General features: G+C 47.1%; 7 protein-coding genes across 7 annotated transcripts; 4 read left to right on the top strand and 3 right to left on the bottom strand.

Annotated features, from left to right (window-relative positions):
• Window positions 1-158: 158 nt before the first annotated feature.
• On the bottom strand, window positions 159-2,377 carry ATNIH1004_006004 (uncharacterized protein; the record flags this gene model as incomplete). Its single annotated transcript, XM_033570641.1, has 4 exons — window positions 159-1,457; window positions 1,525-1,614; window positions 1,943-1,965; window positions 2,029-2,377. The coding sequence occupies 4 exons, from the start codon at window positions 2,375-2,377 to the stop codon at window positions 159-161; spliced, it is 1,761 nt and encodes a 586-aa protein (XP_033426673.1).
• Window positions 2,378-3,641: 1,264 nt separating this feature from the next.
• Window positions 3,642-6,484, bottom strand: ATNIH1004_006003 (cyclic nucleotide-binding domain protein; the record flags this gene model as incomplete). The annotated part of the gene is made up of 2 exons (XM_033570640.1): window positions 3,642-3,986; window positions 4,070-6,484. 2 exons carry the CDS (start codon window positions 6,482-6,484, stop codon window positions 3,642-3,644), a joined length of 2,760 nt encoding a protein of 919 aa, XP_033426672.1.
• A 2,012-nt stretch (window positions 6,485-8,496) lies between these two features.
• Window positions 8,497-9,186, bottom strand: ATNIH1004_006002 (uncharacterized protein; the record flags this gene model as incomplete). The annotated part of the gene is made up of 2 exons (XM_033570639.1): window positions 8,497-8,654; window positions 8,736-9,186. The coding sequence occupies 2 exons, from the start codon at window positions 9,184-9,186 to the stop codon at window positions 8,497-8,499; spliced, it is 609 nt and encodes a 202-aa protein (XP_033426671.1).
• Window positions 9,187-9,389: 203 nt separating this feature from the next.
• ATNIH1004_006001 (uncharacterized protein) lies at window positions 9,390-9,976 on the top strand (the record flags this gene model as incomplete). Its single annotated transcript, XM_033570638.1, has 2 exons — window positions 9,390-9,422; window positions 9,503-9,976. The coding sequence occupies 2 exons, from the start codon at window positions 9,390-9,392 to the stop codon at window positions 9,974-9,976; spliced, it is 507 nt and encodes a 168-aa protein (XP_033426670.1).
• Window positions 9,977-10,816: 840 nt separating this feature from the next.
• Window positions 10,817-11,542, top strand: KLP5_2 (kinesin-like protein Klp5; the record flags this gene model as incomplete). The annotated part of the gene is made up of 2 exons (XM_033570637.1): window positions 10,817-11,016; window positions 11,071-11,542. 2 exons carry the CDS (start codon window positions 10,817-10,819, stop codon window positions 11,540-11,542), a joined length of 672 nt encoding a protein of 223 aa, XP_033426669.1.
• A 49-nt stretch (window positions 11,543-11,591) lies between these two features.
• KLP5_1 (kinesin family protein) lies at window positions 11,592-13,878 on the top strand (the record flags this gene model as incomplete). Its single annotated transcript, XM_033570636.1, has 2 exons — window positions 11,592-11,760; window positions 11,816-13,878. 2 exons carry the CDS (start codon window positions 11,592-11,594, stop codon window positions 13,876-13,878), a joined length of 2,232 nt encoding a protein of 743 aa, XP_033426668.1.
• A 1,026-nt stretch (window positions 13,879-14,904) lies between these two features.
• On the top strand, window positions 14,905-15,544 carry MXR1 (peptide-methionine-S-sulfoxide reductase; the record flags this gene model as incomplete). Its single annotated transcript, XM_033570635.1, has 3 exons — window positions 14,905-15,079; window positions 15,143-15,460; window positions 15,537-15,544. 3 exons carry the CDS (start codon window positions 14,905-14,907, stop codon window positions 15,542-15,544), a joined length of 501 nt encoding a protein of 166 aa, XP_033426667.1.
• Between the last annotated feature and the right edge of the window lie 690 nt (window positions 15,545-16,234).

Raw genomic sequence — 16,234 nt, 5'->3', positions numbered from 1 at the left:
GCACAGACGTGCAAACATTAATCAAGTTTAATCGAATACTCGCAGACTACTTTTGTATGCAGTGATATCAACAAAACGAGAAAGAATAACTTAAAAAAACAAGGTACTCACTTCTCTCAGTGATCACCACCATCGCTGTCACCACGGAATGTCAAGTATCACCGACCAGGCTGCCATTCTCGTCGGTCGGGAGGTGGGTTACCCGGCTGACTCCCAGGGGGTCCAAAGGATATAAGTTGAGGGTTACTAGGCAGGGGGTTAGAATTATTTTGATTGTTAGCCCTCTGGCTGTTTTGGTTGTGGTTATTATCGTTCCCTGGAACATCCATGGTAAACATTCTTAAGTCAGGTGTAGTATGCATCGGACTCGTATCATGAAGGAGGCCATATACTAGGTTCTCCATGGGAGCGACTCCAAGGATATCACCGTCACTGTCACCAGTAATATTGGGTTGTGCTAGACTGGCCTTTGCAGCCTGCATGGCAGCAATCATGGCGTCAATGTCCATTGGGAGGCTGCTTTCCCTTCCTCTGTCTCCGATGGAAGGAAGTCCGTGGAAGTCATCATCGCCGGTAGTGGGGTTTGCTTGGGCTTCAGGAGGCTGGGGGTGGCCAGCAATGGGGCTGGTTTCCATAGCGTCGTTATTAGGTTGGGCCTGAGGCTGACGTTGATACTGGGGCCGATGGGCGTTATACTGAGCGTTAGTGCTAGTATCTGGAGGCATTTGGTAGTCACCTGAAGCTCCAGTAAGATAGTAACCCGGAGGTCCAGCGTTCGACTGGAATCCCTCGTTTAAATGCGGAAGCTGCTCGGAATTCTGCAATTCAAGGTTCGAGTTAAAATCCTGTGGTAGAGGATTTTGCTGGAAACTCTGCTGCTGAATATTCTGATCTAAGGTCTGATTCTGATTGTAATCTTGGGCCTGCTGGTAATTCTGACTCCCTGGTTTCTGGCTAAAATAATTCCACTGGGGTTTCATTTGGACACCGGTATTCTGGACATCAGCAGCCTGAGCTCCAGGGCCTTGCATGGCCATATATTGGCCTCCTGCAATTTGATTGTCCCCCAAATTACGGTTAGCAATTGTCACATTGCCTGGTTGAGGGTTATAGTCATCTTCACCAACCTGGGCTTGGTAAGGGAAATTACCAGCCTGAGCTCCTTGGGCAGCCGCCTGTGCCTGCATGGGAGCTGTCGATGAACCAGCTTCAGCATTGCCATTCTGGACCTGCTGCTGGAATGTCATGTTTGGTTGAGGGAGCTGGAACCCATCTGTCAGGTTCTGCTTCCCCTGTGTGGCAGAGACTTGTGGGTCCCCTGCATAAGGATTAGCAATATTAGCATTGTTAGCCATGTTCAGATAAGCCTGATATGGGTCGAGATGGTCTAGAGGCCCACGGGGGAGTGCAGCAAGAACAGCATTTCCGCTTACCGACTGTTGGTTCTGTGTATTTGCCTGGTTAAACACCAATGTAGTTAGCATCCAGAGTTTTAAATACATGAATGGGTCGTTTAGTACTCACTGCCTGGTTCGTTATGGGCACGATCCCGTTGGATTGCAGCTGTTGTTCCAGCTGCATGACTCGCGCTCTCCACCCTTCAATTTCTGCCCTCTGTCGCATAGTCACAGTTTGCAGTCTACGAGACTCGGCTTGTGCTCTGAGTAAATCCCCGCGGACAGTGGTTATATGAGTCGTTCGATCGGTGGTTCTGCATGGAATGTTCAGAGTCCTGCAGTTTCTGCAGCCATAAGGTTCGCTGTCGCAGGTCATTTTCTTCATCTATCATGGAAATTACTGTTAGCAATTCACTTCTTAGATCAGCAAGAAGGGACTATAATGGACAGTGGTACCAGCAAAATCATGGAAGATCAGGGGAAATATACAGAAGTACATTGACAGGTATATAACAAAGAATAAAATAAAAATGGACTGGACTCACCTGGCATCGATCACATGATTGACCTGTTCGTTTAGAAGTCCCAAGTTTTGCACGTATTTGCTCCGAATAGTCTGGTTCAGGCTCACCTTTCCTACGACGCTGCTTACGCATTTTCTTTGTTCGTATCGGTCCCGGTGCCTGTGCTGGCTGGTCCTGGTTCTCAGTTGTGCTTTCGTTCTCAACCGTGTCCCCATCCTCAGACGTGCTCTTGGTTGTACTCGTTTTTGCCCTTTTGGCCCCAGGGGGGGCTGTATCATTCTCATTCGCAAAAAGTTCCGGGTCTGTTTCCCCCTGTGCATCCTTCGAGCTGCCATGTGTGGAGCCCTGCCCTGGTGAAGGCTGTTGTTCAGGGTTAGCTGGATCTTCACTGGGCCCGCTCTCTTCTTCTTCAATCGCAGCCATCTTTGCTGTTCTCTTTCTGGTTGTAGGCGGCATCTTCCGTGGATTCACAATATCTGATCGGTCTTGTAGAACGAATGGCCGTGTGTCTTTCCGAATTGATATTGTATCTAGTGTTTGCGAGTCTGATGCAGTATTGAGTAGAACACTGTAAAGGTGATGAAGGTAGTATGCGATACTGGAAAGGATATCACCGGAGGGCATGTCATCTATTTATGCATCTTGATGCCTAGATCCTCATCCCCAATAGAAAAAGCCAAAATATCCAGGGAGTTCAATAGAAACAAGTAAATAATGCCTTGTCGGTCCATACTGTAGTCAAAGAACTAGATATCAAAGAATATTGGAATCCGAACAAAGACGCATTGTCGACGGCTAAATCCGTTGCTTCTTAACGTCTTTTGTCGAGATAACTGAGGAGACAAGGAGGTCAAAGGGCCTATAGACGAGCCATATTAACAAAATGGGGTAAATTCGATCAACGGACATTGTTCATCCTTAGCTCATAATGTTAATGCTTGTCGGCTTCGACAATGAATGAAACGGACCTTGTCCAACTCTTTGATACAAGAAGACTGTAAAAACCGGCTGGAACAAGGATGGGAGACAGTCGAGAATAGGACTCATCGATTCTAACAGAGAAGCAACTGGAAAACCCCGCAAAACTCATCAAGACAGGTAGGCCTTCATAGCCAAGTCGGTTTAGAGAAAAGGTGGCAGTTCTATTCGGATCCATTTCTGGTTATTCCACAAGAGAAATGAAAGAGACAGGAAGAAAGAAAGTCTAAGATATAGAAAGATATTTCCGGAACCACCCGCTTACTCCGCCATGCAACGTGGATATTACCAGACCGATCCTAGAACAAAATTATGTTGCCATATGCTCCCCTTTCAGTATCAACTCCTTTCCATACCCAAACCACCAATACAATCGTGAAAGAACATCCCAAATGAAGATGTTAGTAGAGATATTTATATTATAATATTCAAGGATCAAAAAAAAAAAAAAAAAAAAAAAAAGGCGTGGAAATGTCATGCAAAATACAACACGCTCCATATTTCAATGCAGCAGCAATCCCAGAGTTACAGAGATAGTGAACTAAAAAGACGTAAAACACAACTCCCGAAGACAGAACTCCAAGGCAAGTCAAAGCAAAAGTAAGGAAAGAGGATGAGAAATAGTGGTGAAAGAAAAAAGGGGGGTATTAGACAATAAATAAATCGATTTACCAAGGGAATTCGGTGATCCCTATGACGGATAGTACAGAGGATCATAGCACCTGTCGGTAATAAACAATAATCACCGGAATACTCTACCATTCTGCGCAACTGTCTCGAAAAGTATTTTATCTTTATACTTGATGGGCCCTCCGCCTTCGAGCCAGGGAGTGAGGTTCTTGCATTGGCTGACGTCGAAAGACTCCAGGTGGGTACAACCGTCCGCAACAGCCTCAACTCCCGCACCGGTAACCCGAACGCAACCACGGACAGATAGTCTCTTCAGGTGGAGAAGATGAAGACCGATACTGCGAAGTGACGGATCAGAAATCGCTGAGCCACAGAAAGACATATTGAGACGAGTTAACTGTGAACATTGAAGGGCGAGGACCTCTGTTGCTGTGTCTGATAGCGCACAGCAGAATGACTACCAATAGTGAGTAAGTGAAGATCTTGCACATGAGCAAGCTGTGGCCCGAAATAAAGGAGACATGGATAGGAGCTCCTTACCAGATCTAATTCTTGTAATTGCTTGGCAGCATTGGTCAAATAGACGATAGCTTGGTCAGTTAAATAAGTACAGTCTGCCAAGCAGAGCTTCCGTAGATTCGTGAATTGCGTGTTTCCCCAGAATTGAAACCCTTGGTCTGTGATCGTGGTACAGCGTGTCAGGTCCATTTCTTCGATCCTGGAAGCAGCATGAGACGCAATATGATGCATCGACCGGTCGGTAACATGCTTGCAGTAGGACAAAGTCAATCTCTTCAACTCGGGGCACCCATATACAGTCCCTGCTGCAGTTTGCATGGTAGGCCTCAGAACCGCTTTCCCTGTCTTTCCCATATCTTCGGTAGGTTTATGCTGACCAGGTACAAGCCAGCCGACAATCCGAGCCAGTAAAGTATCTCCAACTTTTCGGCAGTTGCTCAAATCAACTTCCTGTAGGCCGTTCGCTTTGCTAGCCATTTCAAGGATGGCTGAGGCGGTTACATCCCAAACGCTTTTCATCTTCCATGCGATAACATTAGGGCCACATGTGACAACCAGTTTGTTAAAACCTTCGTCGGTGATGTGAAAGCAGTTGCTAATATCGACGTAACGGGGTCTACTACCAACAAATGGGCATATTATTTTTATGAGAACATCATCGGTAATACACCGATTATATATGTTCAGGTCCAAGTAATGGAGCAGCTCTGCTGATGTGCTGAGAATCTCGGACCAGTGAAGAGAAACAGCTCGAATACGAAAGAGGTGGTGGAGTTCTAGGTAGTTGAAAACTTTCAGAAGGACACTATCGGGAAGAATCCCGCAATTGTCTTTACGTGACTCCCGCTGTGCCTTCGAGGTTGACAAAACAGCCTGTGGGAGCTTGAGAAAAGACGAACTCGCCGACCGTGGCTCAGATGGAGGCGATTGCCGTTGTTGTTCTCCAGAGACTTCCTCGGGCGTCAATGGAGCAACGGAGCCTCGTCGACTCCGCAGTCGGACTTTGTCCAGACCAACATTGAGGAATGGATCGGGATCAGATGGCCGTAACACACTCTGTTCATCTATCCCATTCGGCTTATGGGGGGCATCCAATTCTGTTTCTGTGAGTGTAAGGAGAGGAGGCATCGACTGTCTCCGTGAAGACCTGGATTGCGAATACCCATCTCCAATAGGCAGGCTAGTATCCCCGGCTTCGGACATCACGATATCGCCATCGGCTGCTGAATCGAGTCTCTCTTTAGCTGTCCTCTCCACTTGCTCTCGAATACTCTGAGGGCATTTCTCCCACAGCTCTGCGAGGACGTCGCCTCCTATCATCAAACATTCAACCGCATTGATCGAACGTACCGTCGCTGTTCGACGTGGCGCCAGAGAGAGGCTCACCACCTCGCCAAAATATTGACCCTGTTTCAGCCGAGCCTTCACCTCAAAGCCGGGGTGTTCAATGGTGTTTGGTAGAGAGTGGGAATCTTGAGGTTTCACGCATTCAGACAGGACTTCCACCTCACCACGAACGATAAAATAGATCTCTCTCCCTTGAGAGTCCTGCTTGATGATGTCGGTGAAAGGAGGATATGACCGTGGTTGCGCATTCAGGCCTAGGAAGTGCAGAATATCCGGCGGTAGGCCAGAAAACAGGGGCAATTCTTTGAGCAAAAGGCGGACACTGACTAGTCCATTCGCCAGGGCACTTGAGGAACCATCAGCTAATCCGGGGCTTGGGGATTTGCGCTTCTTGTTCGTAGACTTCAAGATTATGCCATCATTCTCAGTGAGGGACATATCTCTAGTAAAGGTATCTCTCAATCTCTTCGATCCTCTTCGAGTCGGTTCGTCAAAATCTGTTGGAGGCGCAGATGTTTCCTTTTTCTTCTTCTCCAAGATCATCAATCTCTCTTGCGCTTCTTCCCGAATGGCCTGCTCAACTTCGGGGAAGCGAGGGAGGATATTCCGGAAATCTTCCTTTGTCAATACAACCAGCAAACATCTTGTGCGGGCAATTATAGTGGCCGTGCGTGGGCGATCCATGAGAACGCCAATCTCGCCGAAAAATGCGCCCGACTCGAGCTCCGCATATATACTCTCGCCATCGCGGGAAGTAACTGATACAGCCCCTCGGACCAGCCAATATATAGCCTTGGCGTCATCTCCTTCTGTCAAGATGTAATCATTGGCCGAGTGAAGCTGCGGACGAAGGTGCTGGCCGACATCGAACAAGAACGATTCCGGAGTAGCCTGGAATAGCGGGAAGGAGCGTAATCGATCAACAAGATCCAAAGGCAGTTCCCGGATGTTCGAGGATGCTAAAGGCGATGGACGCACGGGTCGGTTGGGGTTCATCACCGAATCGAACGAATGGATCAGCGAGACCGTATCGGAGACTGGTGCAACGGCCTTGGTGGAGCCTCCACTGGCCCTGCCATGGCGTCGCATGATGGATATAATGGGAGCCGTCTAGCAAGGCTCGGACGAGGAGAATAGAAAATTGAACCAAAGGGGGATAGAAATCTTTTCACGGGAGTAGCATATAGTTTTACGGGAATCAATGGGCCGATGACGTCGACGAGAATTGGGATCACGGGAGCTTCAGAAAGGCATTTCCAATCCAAGCCGTACGGATGCGGGGAGGCTGGAGCTTTCAGTCGTAGCGGGTTATTCGAGACGGAAACGTGCGATTGCAATCTGGTTGATGATGTGAAAGTCAAAGCCCCAAAACCACCTCAAGGAGTCACTAGGAAAGACCATGGTTGTCAGTCAAGAATAGAAATGGAAGCTTCAGCAGCAGCGATAATAATGAAAGCGGGGATCACCAACGTCAAATAATGCGGTCGAGCTCCACCGGCAAGTCAGTTAGTCAGCCTATCACGTCCTTGGATCTGTCGCGACAAACCACCATCTGAAATGTTGAAGGGCAAAAAAAAGAAAAAATAAACGTCTGAAAGGGTCGATCAATAGTGGAGATCCAAGGCCAAAAAAATGTATTTTGTATATATCACCTGGAATGGAATAGGAGGAGGACCTGTGTTGTTTGGCGTCTCTTTTCTTTGTCTTTTTCTTTTGTTCGGTCGTAGAGACGAAACACCGGCGGTCTGCAATAATAAGCAGCTATCTCTTGTTTCAATAAATCTAGATAAACCCTCTTAATACTTGTGCACTCTGATACCCTTCAACCAGAAACATCCTCGATCACAAATCGTGCAATGAAGGGAGGGGATAGTGGATGGTAGGAAAAGGTGGTTGAAGTAAAGGAAGGCTTGCATTCAAGTGGAACATATGTCCAGCACGCATGGTGCTGACCGACCAGTTCAGGCTAACAAGTTAGTTGATTGGTAGTTAGGTACCTAGTCAGTTAATTGGGCTGATTGATCAATAACAGAGATCGTCAGGTCACAGAATGCCCATAGCCGAGATATGAGGGGCGGATGCTTGATTGATTGTATCTCCTGCATCGGGCCCTGTTGGAACATGCATGTGCTGGGTGCGCTGGGTAAGTACTACCACCTACATAAGATGCCCAGTTCACACACACCATATTTCCTGTCTGTATGTACATACACACCTCGTGGGACTGAGAATAATGCTCTCGAATTGAGCAGGATTCGAATCCGCGTATGAAAATGGAGCCACCACCGCCTAGGAACATGGCTACCCCTGCCATGAGGATGTCCGCTACATTCGACGCGTTTCTGATCCTGCAACCAATGATTTCATCAAGGTTATCTAAGTGTACTACCTACTCTACAGGGGTTTGATAATATGACTCCGAAGACAGGGCCGCTTTCACCCTTCCAGCGGACGTTGGTCCGCATCTTTACTTAATGAACTGCTTCTTTCGTCAATATCCGGTCCTGCGGAGTTACAATGGATAACTATATTTAAACTGGGATTAATCCTTTCAACAACATTAAGACTAAATTCTTACGAAATACCTAATGACACCTCGGCGCTCGGAATTTTGGCCATCCAAGCTAAGAGCATCCATAGTCTTTCTATCTCCAATCTATCTACAAGCCTAGTATTGGAAATGATGGTATCCACCGCTTTCATTTGAGTTATCTCACCCAACATGTAGGATCCGTCTTCAGGAGCTAAAGTCTCCAAAGCCTTCAAAATGGAACGTGCTCCCATTACACCTATTAGCCACTAAGGTCCCCAAATTTCGGCAATTAAGCAATTGGAGATGTTCATAGAGAGTAAAATATTAGTGGAGCGTGTTGTAAACCCTGTAGTGGAAGCGGCGTAGATTTTCGGGTGCTGATCTCGATCGATATGTGAGAAGTTGGAACACCATCGATAATAGAGAGACATAGGCCTTGCATAGTGTCATGGTCGGACAATTCCCAAATTTACTACAACACTAGCGCGTTGCAATAAACTAGATCTCTTGGGGCTCATAGCCCGACTTCAAGCTCAGCGAAATAAGAAACCGTTTACCCTCTCTCGTCTCACTCCATTTTGGGTTTACGGATGCCAAGTATGAAATCAACGTATGCAGGGGGGTTGCCTTTCAATGACGAAAGAAGATCCTGTATCAGGCCATATGCCAGACTGAATTTCAAGCCGAATTTCGCCGTGCGTGCAGCTGTGTAGACATCGTGCCGGGCTAAAAAGAAAACAAGAACTGCTTAGTGTACTTTATTTCCCCCGTATAAGCAAGCGAGCAACCACATTGAAAAGCACCAACCTAGCAAGCTGCAACAGCCGGAAAATGCTAACCCAGCTGTGACTGTAGACAAGAAATCCCGCTCGTGCCGCGCATTATCCACGGTCTCTTCGAAGAAGCTGAACACAAAGGCACCAGCGCCTAGCTTAAATCCCATTTTTAGGCCCTCGTTAACTCCTGTAGTGAAACGCAAATAGCTCTTATCTTTATGATACAAGTACCATCCTGGTTTTGTCGTAGGGAAGCGATGGGCGTTTTCAGCGCGAAAGCGAAAGCCAGCTATTTTGCTTCCATGCACATAACCAATAGCCGCCCCAGCTGTGAAACCACCCAGCGATGTGTATTTGAATCTTTTATCCGCACTGATTCCGAATCTTGAGTTCGCACCTGATTTGAGTTTGTCTTGCTGGGCCCTCTGCTGTGGTGGCGTAGATTCTGGATTGCGGAAACTCGAAGGCTGCTGGGGATTCATCGTGCTTGATGGGTAAACAAAAACCCTTGTATGTTTGCTCTGGCGCTGAAGAAAATAATTTCTGTTACTTCGAGGTTGTATTGACTTCTTCTGCGAAATTGGGACTGGAGTTCATTTACGCTTTGGGGCGATTGGCGTGAGGTCACGCTCCAAATTCTCCCGACCTCCGAACGAGTTTCAAAAGCTCCGAGACCCGCCAAAGCATGGTGATCAACCACGACAAAAACTACACTATGGTGAGTTGGACTTTCCACTTCATTCTATTTATATTTCATATAATTCTGAACAGTATGTCTGACATAAAATGCCCGAACAGTCGCAAGCTGATCCCCTGAGTTGGACGCTTTTATTCAAAAAGCACAAGACCACCGTACTCCTGATGCTCCCGCCTTCCAAGACAATCACAAGTGCCAAACTCACGCTCCTAAGTGCTCTTAACTCTCGCGGTCTCACGGAGATTAATGGTGATAAGATTCCAGAAGACCCTTCGGAGATCGAATTCGGAGTTGCGGTAGACAAAAATGATCTAGAAAAGGGATGGACAAAACTGGAGCTTGACGTGCCTCAGTTCAGTGATGACGAGACCCCAAAGCGAGGAGCTGGGAAGAAGAAAGCTGCCAGTCCTCTCACCTTGCAAACAGCCGAACTTCGGAATGGACAGCCTATTGCTTTCAGGTTCCGGAAACACAAGGAAATCGAGGACGAGGACGAGATTGATCTGGAACTGGAAGAACCCGGATGGGATGTTGTGCTTCCCAGCCTGGACGATGAAGAAGACGAAGCGAACTAAAGCGAGCGGGCGTGATTTTATTTCTTTCTTTGGCGCAGGTCTTGTACTGGTTCTATTGAACGGCGTTTGTATTCATTCTATAAGGCGCAGAAGAGAACTATTGGCAACGTCGTACATATTCATCCTGTAGAAGAGGGAATGGATGGAACTACTAGCATCATGAGCAGGTCCATTTATTGGCTAATAATAAAAGCTTAATGCAATAAACGTAAGAAAGGTTAAGATCCTAACTACATTGACAGGCCCTAGTGCAAATGCATATAATATAACCTAGTATTCGGAAATGATCTCAATTTGCAATCTATTTTCGAAAACCTCTTATCGGGACTTTATTAAATTAGTTACAGTGTTACTTACCACATAAACTTGACCATACTCCGTATACAGATCCAGAAGTATGTACACATGAGTGATCAATTAGCGTAAGAAGGTGCGTGCATATATGGACCAACATTTGTGGTAATTAAACATGCGAGGCGCCTCTGAGAGAAAAGGTGCCGCCAAGACCGAAACCGACGGCCGTATCATATTATCAACACAGCCCCAGCCGTTGCTCTGAGCAACGCGCTGCGGAAAACAAGCCCATGTCAACAACCAGGTGGCTTGCACTTGGCAACCTCAACAGGGGAGGATCTCAGGGGACAGATAGGTCCACACAACATTCTTCGACACTAATGCCCTACTAGGTCTTATCTCTTCGTGTTTCATTGTTATTTCATCAAACCTCCTTTACCACGCCGACGGTGAAGGGCACCGCAGGGTGCTTGGATATCTGCCCTCCCTGCGCTGATTTCTTATCCCAGCATTTACGCCCATTGCTGCGAGTCATAAATAAACAAAATGGCTACCTCCAGCGACTCTTCATCTATTACAGTCTCTGTCCGAGTGAGGCCTTTTACTATCCGAGAGGCAGCACAGATCTCGAAATGTGAGGATGGCCCGATATTTCTAGGAGATGGATCTTTGGCCGGTGCTCCAACCCCAAAGCTCAACCAGAAGGGATTAAGATCCATCATCAAAGTCATTGATGATCGATGCTTGTGAGTGTAGCTTCTTTATGTGTATCCTGGAGCATCAATTGACCGATCTGAAAGAGTGTTCGACCCCCCTGAAGACAACCCCGTGCAAAAGTTTTCGAAGAGCGTTGTGCCCAATGGCAAACGTGTGAAGGACCAGACCTTCGCTTTTGATCGGATTTTTGACCAGAATGCCTCTCAAGGGGAGGTTTATGAAGCCACTACTCGAAATCTTCTTGACAGCGTCCTCGACGGTTACAACGCCACCGTGTTTGCTTATGGCGCGACTGGATGTGGGAAAACACACACAATCACTGGTACGGCACAGCAACCTGGAATCATCTTTCTCACGATGCAGGAGCTATTTGAGCGTATTGATGAAAGATCGGAGGAAAAGCAAACGGAAGTTAGCCTCTCCTATCTGGAAATCTACAACGAAACAATTCGGGACCTTCTTGTGCCAGGCAGCGTCAAAGGGGGGTTTGATGTTGCGAGAAGATTCCAACAAATCGGTTTCGGTATCTGGGCTGTCGAGTCATCATCCACATAATGTGCAGCAGGTGATGGACATGATTATGAAAGGAAATGAATGTCGGACCATGTCCCCAACAGAGGCAAATGCCACATCCTCACGATCGCACGCTGTTCTTCAAATCAATGTGGCTCAAAAAGATCGCAATGCCGATATTCACGAGCCGCATACGATGGCAACTTTAAGTATCATTGACTTGGCGGGGAGTGAACGAGCCAGTGCCACAAAAAACCGAGGTGAGAGACTGCTGGAAGGTGCGAACATTAATAAATCTCTCCTGGCATTGGGGAGCTGCATCAATGCACTTTGTGACCCCCCGGAAGCGGAACCATGTCCCTTACAGAAACTCGAAGCTCACCCGGCTACTGAAATTTGCCCTTGGTGGAAATTGCAAAACAGTGATGATTGTTTGTGTGAGCCCATCAAGCCAACACTTCGACGAAACCCAAAACACCCTGCGCTATGCGAACAGAGCGAAGAACATCCAGACTAAAGTTACGAGAAATGTATTCAATGTGAATCGGCACGTGAAGGATTTCCTGGTGAAAATTGATGAGCAGATGGCCTTGATTAACGAACTTAAAGCACAGCAGAAAGACTATGAAAAGGTCGCTTTTGCTAAATTCAAGAAGCAGAACGAAAAGAAGGATGCAGTCGTACGCGAAGGTGTCGCCCGTATCCGCAATGCATATGAACACTCGTTGCCAGAGAGGCAGGAAAGGACCAGCAACATGATCAAATTGAGACAGGTTAGCCGCAGGATCGGCATGCTGTCGTCCTGGATTGCTGCTTTTGACAACGTGTGTGCAAATTGCGAACTCAACCCGCCCTTGTCAAGTCTCCAAGTGATCCGCAAAACCGCCCAAGGAATCCTACTTGAGTTAGAAGACAGCAGGCAACACTACCACCAAAGGTTGGCAAAGAGCAGCTGGGACCGAGGCATAAACTCAGCTCTCGAAAACGCCATACAACAACTCAAAGATTTCGAAATTAGTGATAAGAGTGACTACACCAACTTCCAGCGTGAAGCGGAGCTCCTGAAGTCAACTACAGAGCGAGAAGCACTGGCTGCAGTAGCTGAGCATGATAAGGTCGGGGAGGCAACAACTATACAAACTCTTCTCCAAGAGCAATTTGAAACCATTTCAGCGATAGAGAACATTATGCAGCTAAGCGAAGAGGAGGCCGTTGACAAAGGAAAGAAAATTCTTGTGAAAATGCTCAACTCTTGCTCCGCTGTGACATCAAACATTGTGAAACCAGATGGCAACACACTTGCTCAGCCCTTCAGTCCTCTCAAAGCCAACTCACCGAAGAAGAAGAGACCAAGCTTAGCTCATCCTGTTACCATTGGCAAGACACTAAGTGCACCCATCACTTTCGCACCAGCTGCACCAACCTCACCTGTGAAGGGATCTCCTCGGCGTCGCAAGATGGGCGTTGGTAGAAAGAGTGTCAGTTTTTCACCAAAGAAGTCCCAACCCAAGACAATAAAGCGGGGTGTCCGCTGGAGGGACGACGAGGAAGATGGGACTTTGACGGAATTCCAAAAGACACCACAAAAGCCGGAACCGACACCAGTTTCCGATGGTAGTCCTACCGAGCCTCAGTTACCTAGGACATCTCCTATCCCACGTGGAATTCCAGTGCCCAGCCGGAACTTCAGCCCTATACACGGATCTTCTCCCGTTCCAGCACCTCCAGAGCCAACCCTGAATATTCAAAAAAACAGCAACCGGTTCAAAGCCGGGTTTCTGTCCAAAAAGACCAACAGTTCACCAATGGCACAACCCACCTCAACAACCAGCGAAAATTCTCCCCTTCGCGACATCGAAAATAGCAGCTTCCTGAACCGCGCGTCCATTGACCGCCCGTCGAGAATCGCGGTTCGCACCTCAAGTGGAGGCTATAGTAGTAGCCCGGTGTCAGACAGTAAAGACAACTGGAAGGCAAATAAGGATGATGCAAGGCAGATTAGCTCGGCAATGAGACGTATCTCCGGGGGGCAGTTCGGCTCTGGATCGTCCGCCAACACTCTTCGCATTCACCGTCGACGAAGCCCAGGATCTGCAACCTATGGAAGTTCGCCTCCTGAAAACACCATGTTCACAGCGCAAGCTAGGCGGATAGCAAAGGGCGATAAGGAGGCCGATTCCAAGCCTAGAGTATTGAGTCCGCGCACTATCCCAATCATGAAAAACACTCACCGCCGCACTACATTTGGTGGAGATATGCGCCCCAGGGACATCAGCCTTACAAGCCGAGATGCCATCAGACTTAGCACTATGGCAATGCCTAACATTGAAAGGGCCTCGGAAAGCTTCTATCCTAGCTCTAGTGCAAGAATAAGGTAGATGGATGTTTCTATCTGTCTCATGGTTTGGGAAATTGGAACGGTGTTAGGGGATGGCTGATACCATTTGTCTTTACATTTCTTCGTCCTTCCACTTCTTCGTTCAGAAGTGATCCATATGGTCTGGTGTCTGGCTCACTCTTGGTTGTCTACTTGCATTTTGGGTTCGTACGCTTCTTGAACATGGCTTGGAAACTTGCTTTTCTCTTCTTTTTTGTTTTACATTTCGCTTCCAATGTTGATGTTTTTTGTACTGTATGGCATATATTAGGGTACTCTCGGGACGTGTACAATATCAGATTTACCTCGAAGCTTCTTCATGGCGTCGATGTTGAACCATTTTTCTACAAGAAACTGCTGTTTTTGTTCATACTACTTTCCCGGCTGAAGACTGCAAATTGAGTCGCATCCTTCCTAATAGATCGTTGTATCTCTCTTTTCCCACAGCTTCGAATTGGATCACTACAATTAAGAAAAGAAAAAGGGTATAAGGATTCTATCCGCTCAGAAATGGTCTAGATCTATAAAAGCTAATCGCTTGGTTACTGTATTGTAATCATGCCCTTTGATCTTAGTCGATGGCAACATTGGTAGTTACTGAAGTCCGAATTATGTCACTTCTCGGCATGACGCCACTAAAAGCTTCCCCACCATGACAAATTCGGCATTTGCTGTAGAGCTCCAGGCTGCATGGACTCCGGCAACTGACGGCGAATACCTACAAGTCTAATTCTTTAGGTTTTGCTTCTCTTCCTTCTCTATCCATTCCTGGAGAAACCACTTGCATCACCTCAAGAGTTCAATTCGTCAGTTCTCTTTGTCTACGAGAAATCAGCCTCTGCTCCTACGGCGAAAACGAAAAAAAAAAAAAAAAATTGTGGACAGTGAGTGCCGACTTTTCGAGTACGTATAACAACCAATGACTTTCGCTGCTCCAGCCATTGGCTCGACTTTGTTCTCACGTTTTCTCCGTTCCTTTTCGACTAGTTCGCCCTTCCTCTCATTAGCAGCAGAATCTGAGCGCAGAATGTCGGACACTACGCAAAGGGCCACCGTCGCCGCCGGTTGCTTCTGGGGCGTGGAACACCTATTTCGCAAAAACTTCGGCAATGGAAAGGGTCTTCTAGATGCCAAAGTAGGTTACTGTGGTGGATCTACGGCGGCCCCGTCATATCGAGCTGTGTGCACAGGAGACACAGGCCGTAAGTTTTCGCGCACTCTAGGTCTTGTGTCCCTATCTTCAAATATACTCATCTTAAAATCAGATGCTGAGGCGGTCGACATGACGTTTAATCCCAATATTGTTAGCTACCGGTCTCTTCTGGAGTTCTTCTTCCGCATGCACGACGCCACCACCATGAACAGACAGGGACCCGATGTCGGAACGCAGTACCGCAGTGTTATCTTCACGCATAACGAGGAACAAGAACAGATCGCCAAAGCTGTGACGGAGAAGGTGAGCCGGGAGTGGTTCAAGCAACCCGTTTCCACACAGGTTATACCTGCAGCTCAATGGTGGGACGCGGAGGAGTACACCAGCTCTATCTGGACAAGAACCCGGGGGGTTATGAATGCCCTGCCCAGTATGTTTTGTGCCCATACTTTATCCTCGTATCTTCCGCTGGTATATACTAAACAGAATACTAATGCTGTGCACAGCTTCGTGAGAAACTTCCCGCCGCTCTCCGCTTGACTCAGTGCCAAAATATGAGATATGAAATCTGATCTAATGAAAAATGACCCGCAATCTTACCAGAATGGCTACTTGGTAGCATTTGGTATTGACCTGAATTTGGAGCATGAGCTAGAATGTATATGCATCGAGGAGGAAATTATCTTGTATATTCGTATCAATGATTTTCCAATATCTGTTTTCACAAGAATCCAATTTTTATTGTTTTTCCTCAATCATCTTATCATATTTCTGCCTTGAGGCTAGATTTTCCTGTGAAGAAAGACTGCAGGCAAGGAGGAACTCATGCTCTAGTTCCAGTGGGCCTGGGCCAAATCGATTCACGTCTGTATTTTACGATTTTACGAGACTGTGTCTTTATATTAAAACAGTCTGCCATGTCTGGTCAAAGCGCATAAGCCCCCATGTAGTAGCAACCTGTTATATAAAGGTGGTTGGGACTCACCTGACATGGATACAATGGCTTAGAGACCAAGGTGAATTCGAGCTTCCAGATACCCATCAAGCCATGTTTGTGGTCCAAATCTAACGGCTTATACTTTATAAGGAAGGGAGACGGTACAAATCATAAAATATTAGTCGTCAGGACACCAAGAAGATAATATGCTGTGCCCTCCTGGCGCACACAACTGGGAGTCGGACCAATTTCCATGTAGTTGCCTCC

Source organism: Aspergillus tanneri (genome assembly GCF_003426965.1).
Source record: "Aspergillus tanneri strain NIH1004 chromosome Unknown AapTan_4_pilon_pilon_pilon, whole genome shotgun sequence".
In the NCBI taxonomy this organism is placed as follows: Eukaryota; Fungi; Ascomycota; class Eurotiomycetes; order Eurotiales; family Aspergillaceae; genus Aspergillus; species Aspergillus tanneri.
The sequence above is the reverse complement of the archived record's forward strand: the minus strand, read 5'-3'. Positions and strand labels throughout refer to the sequence as shown.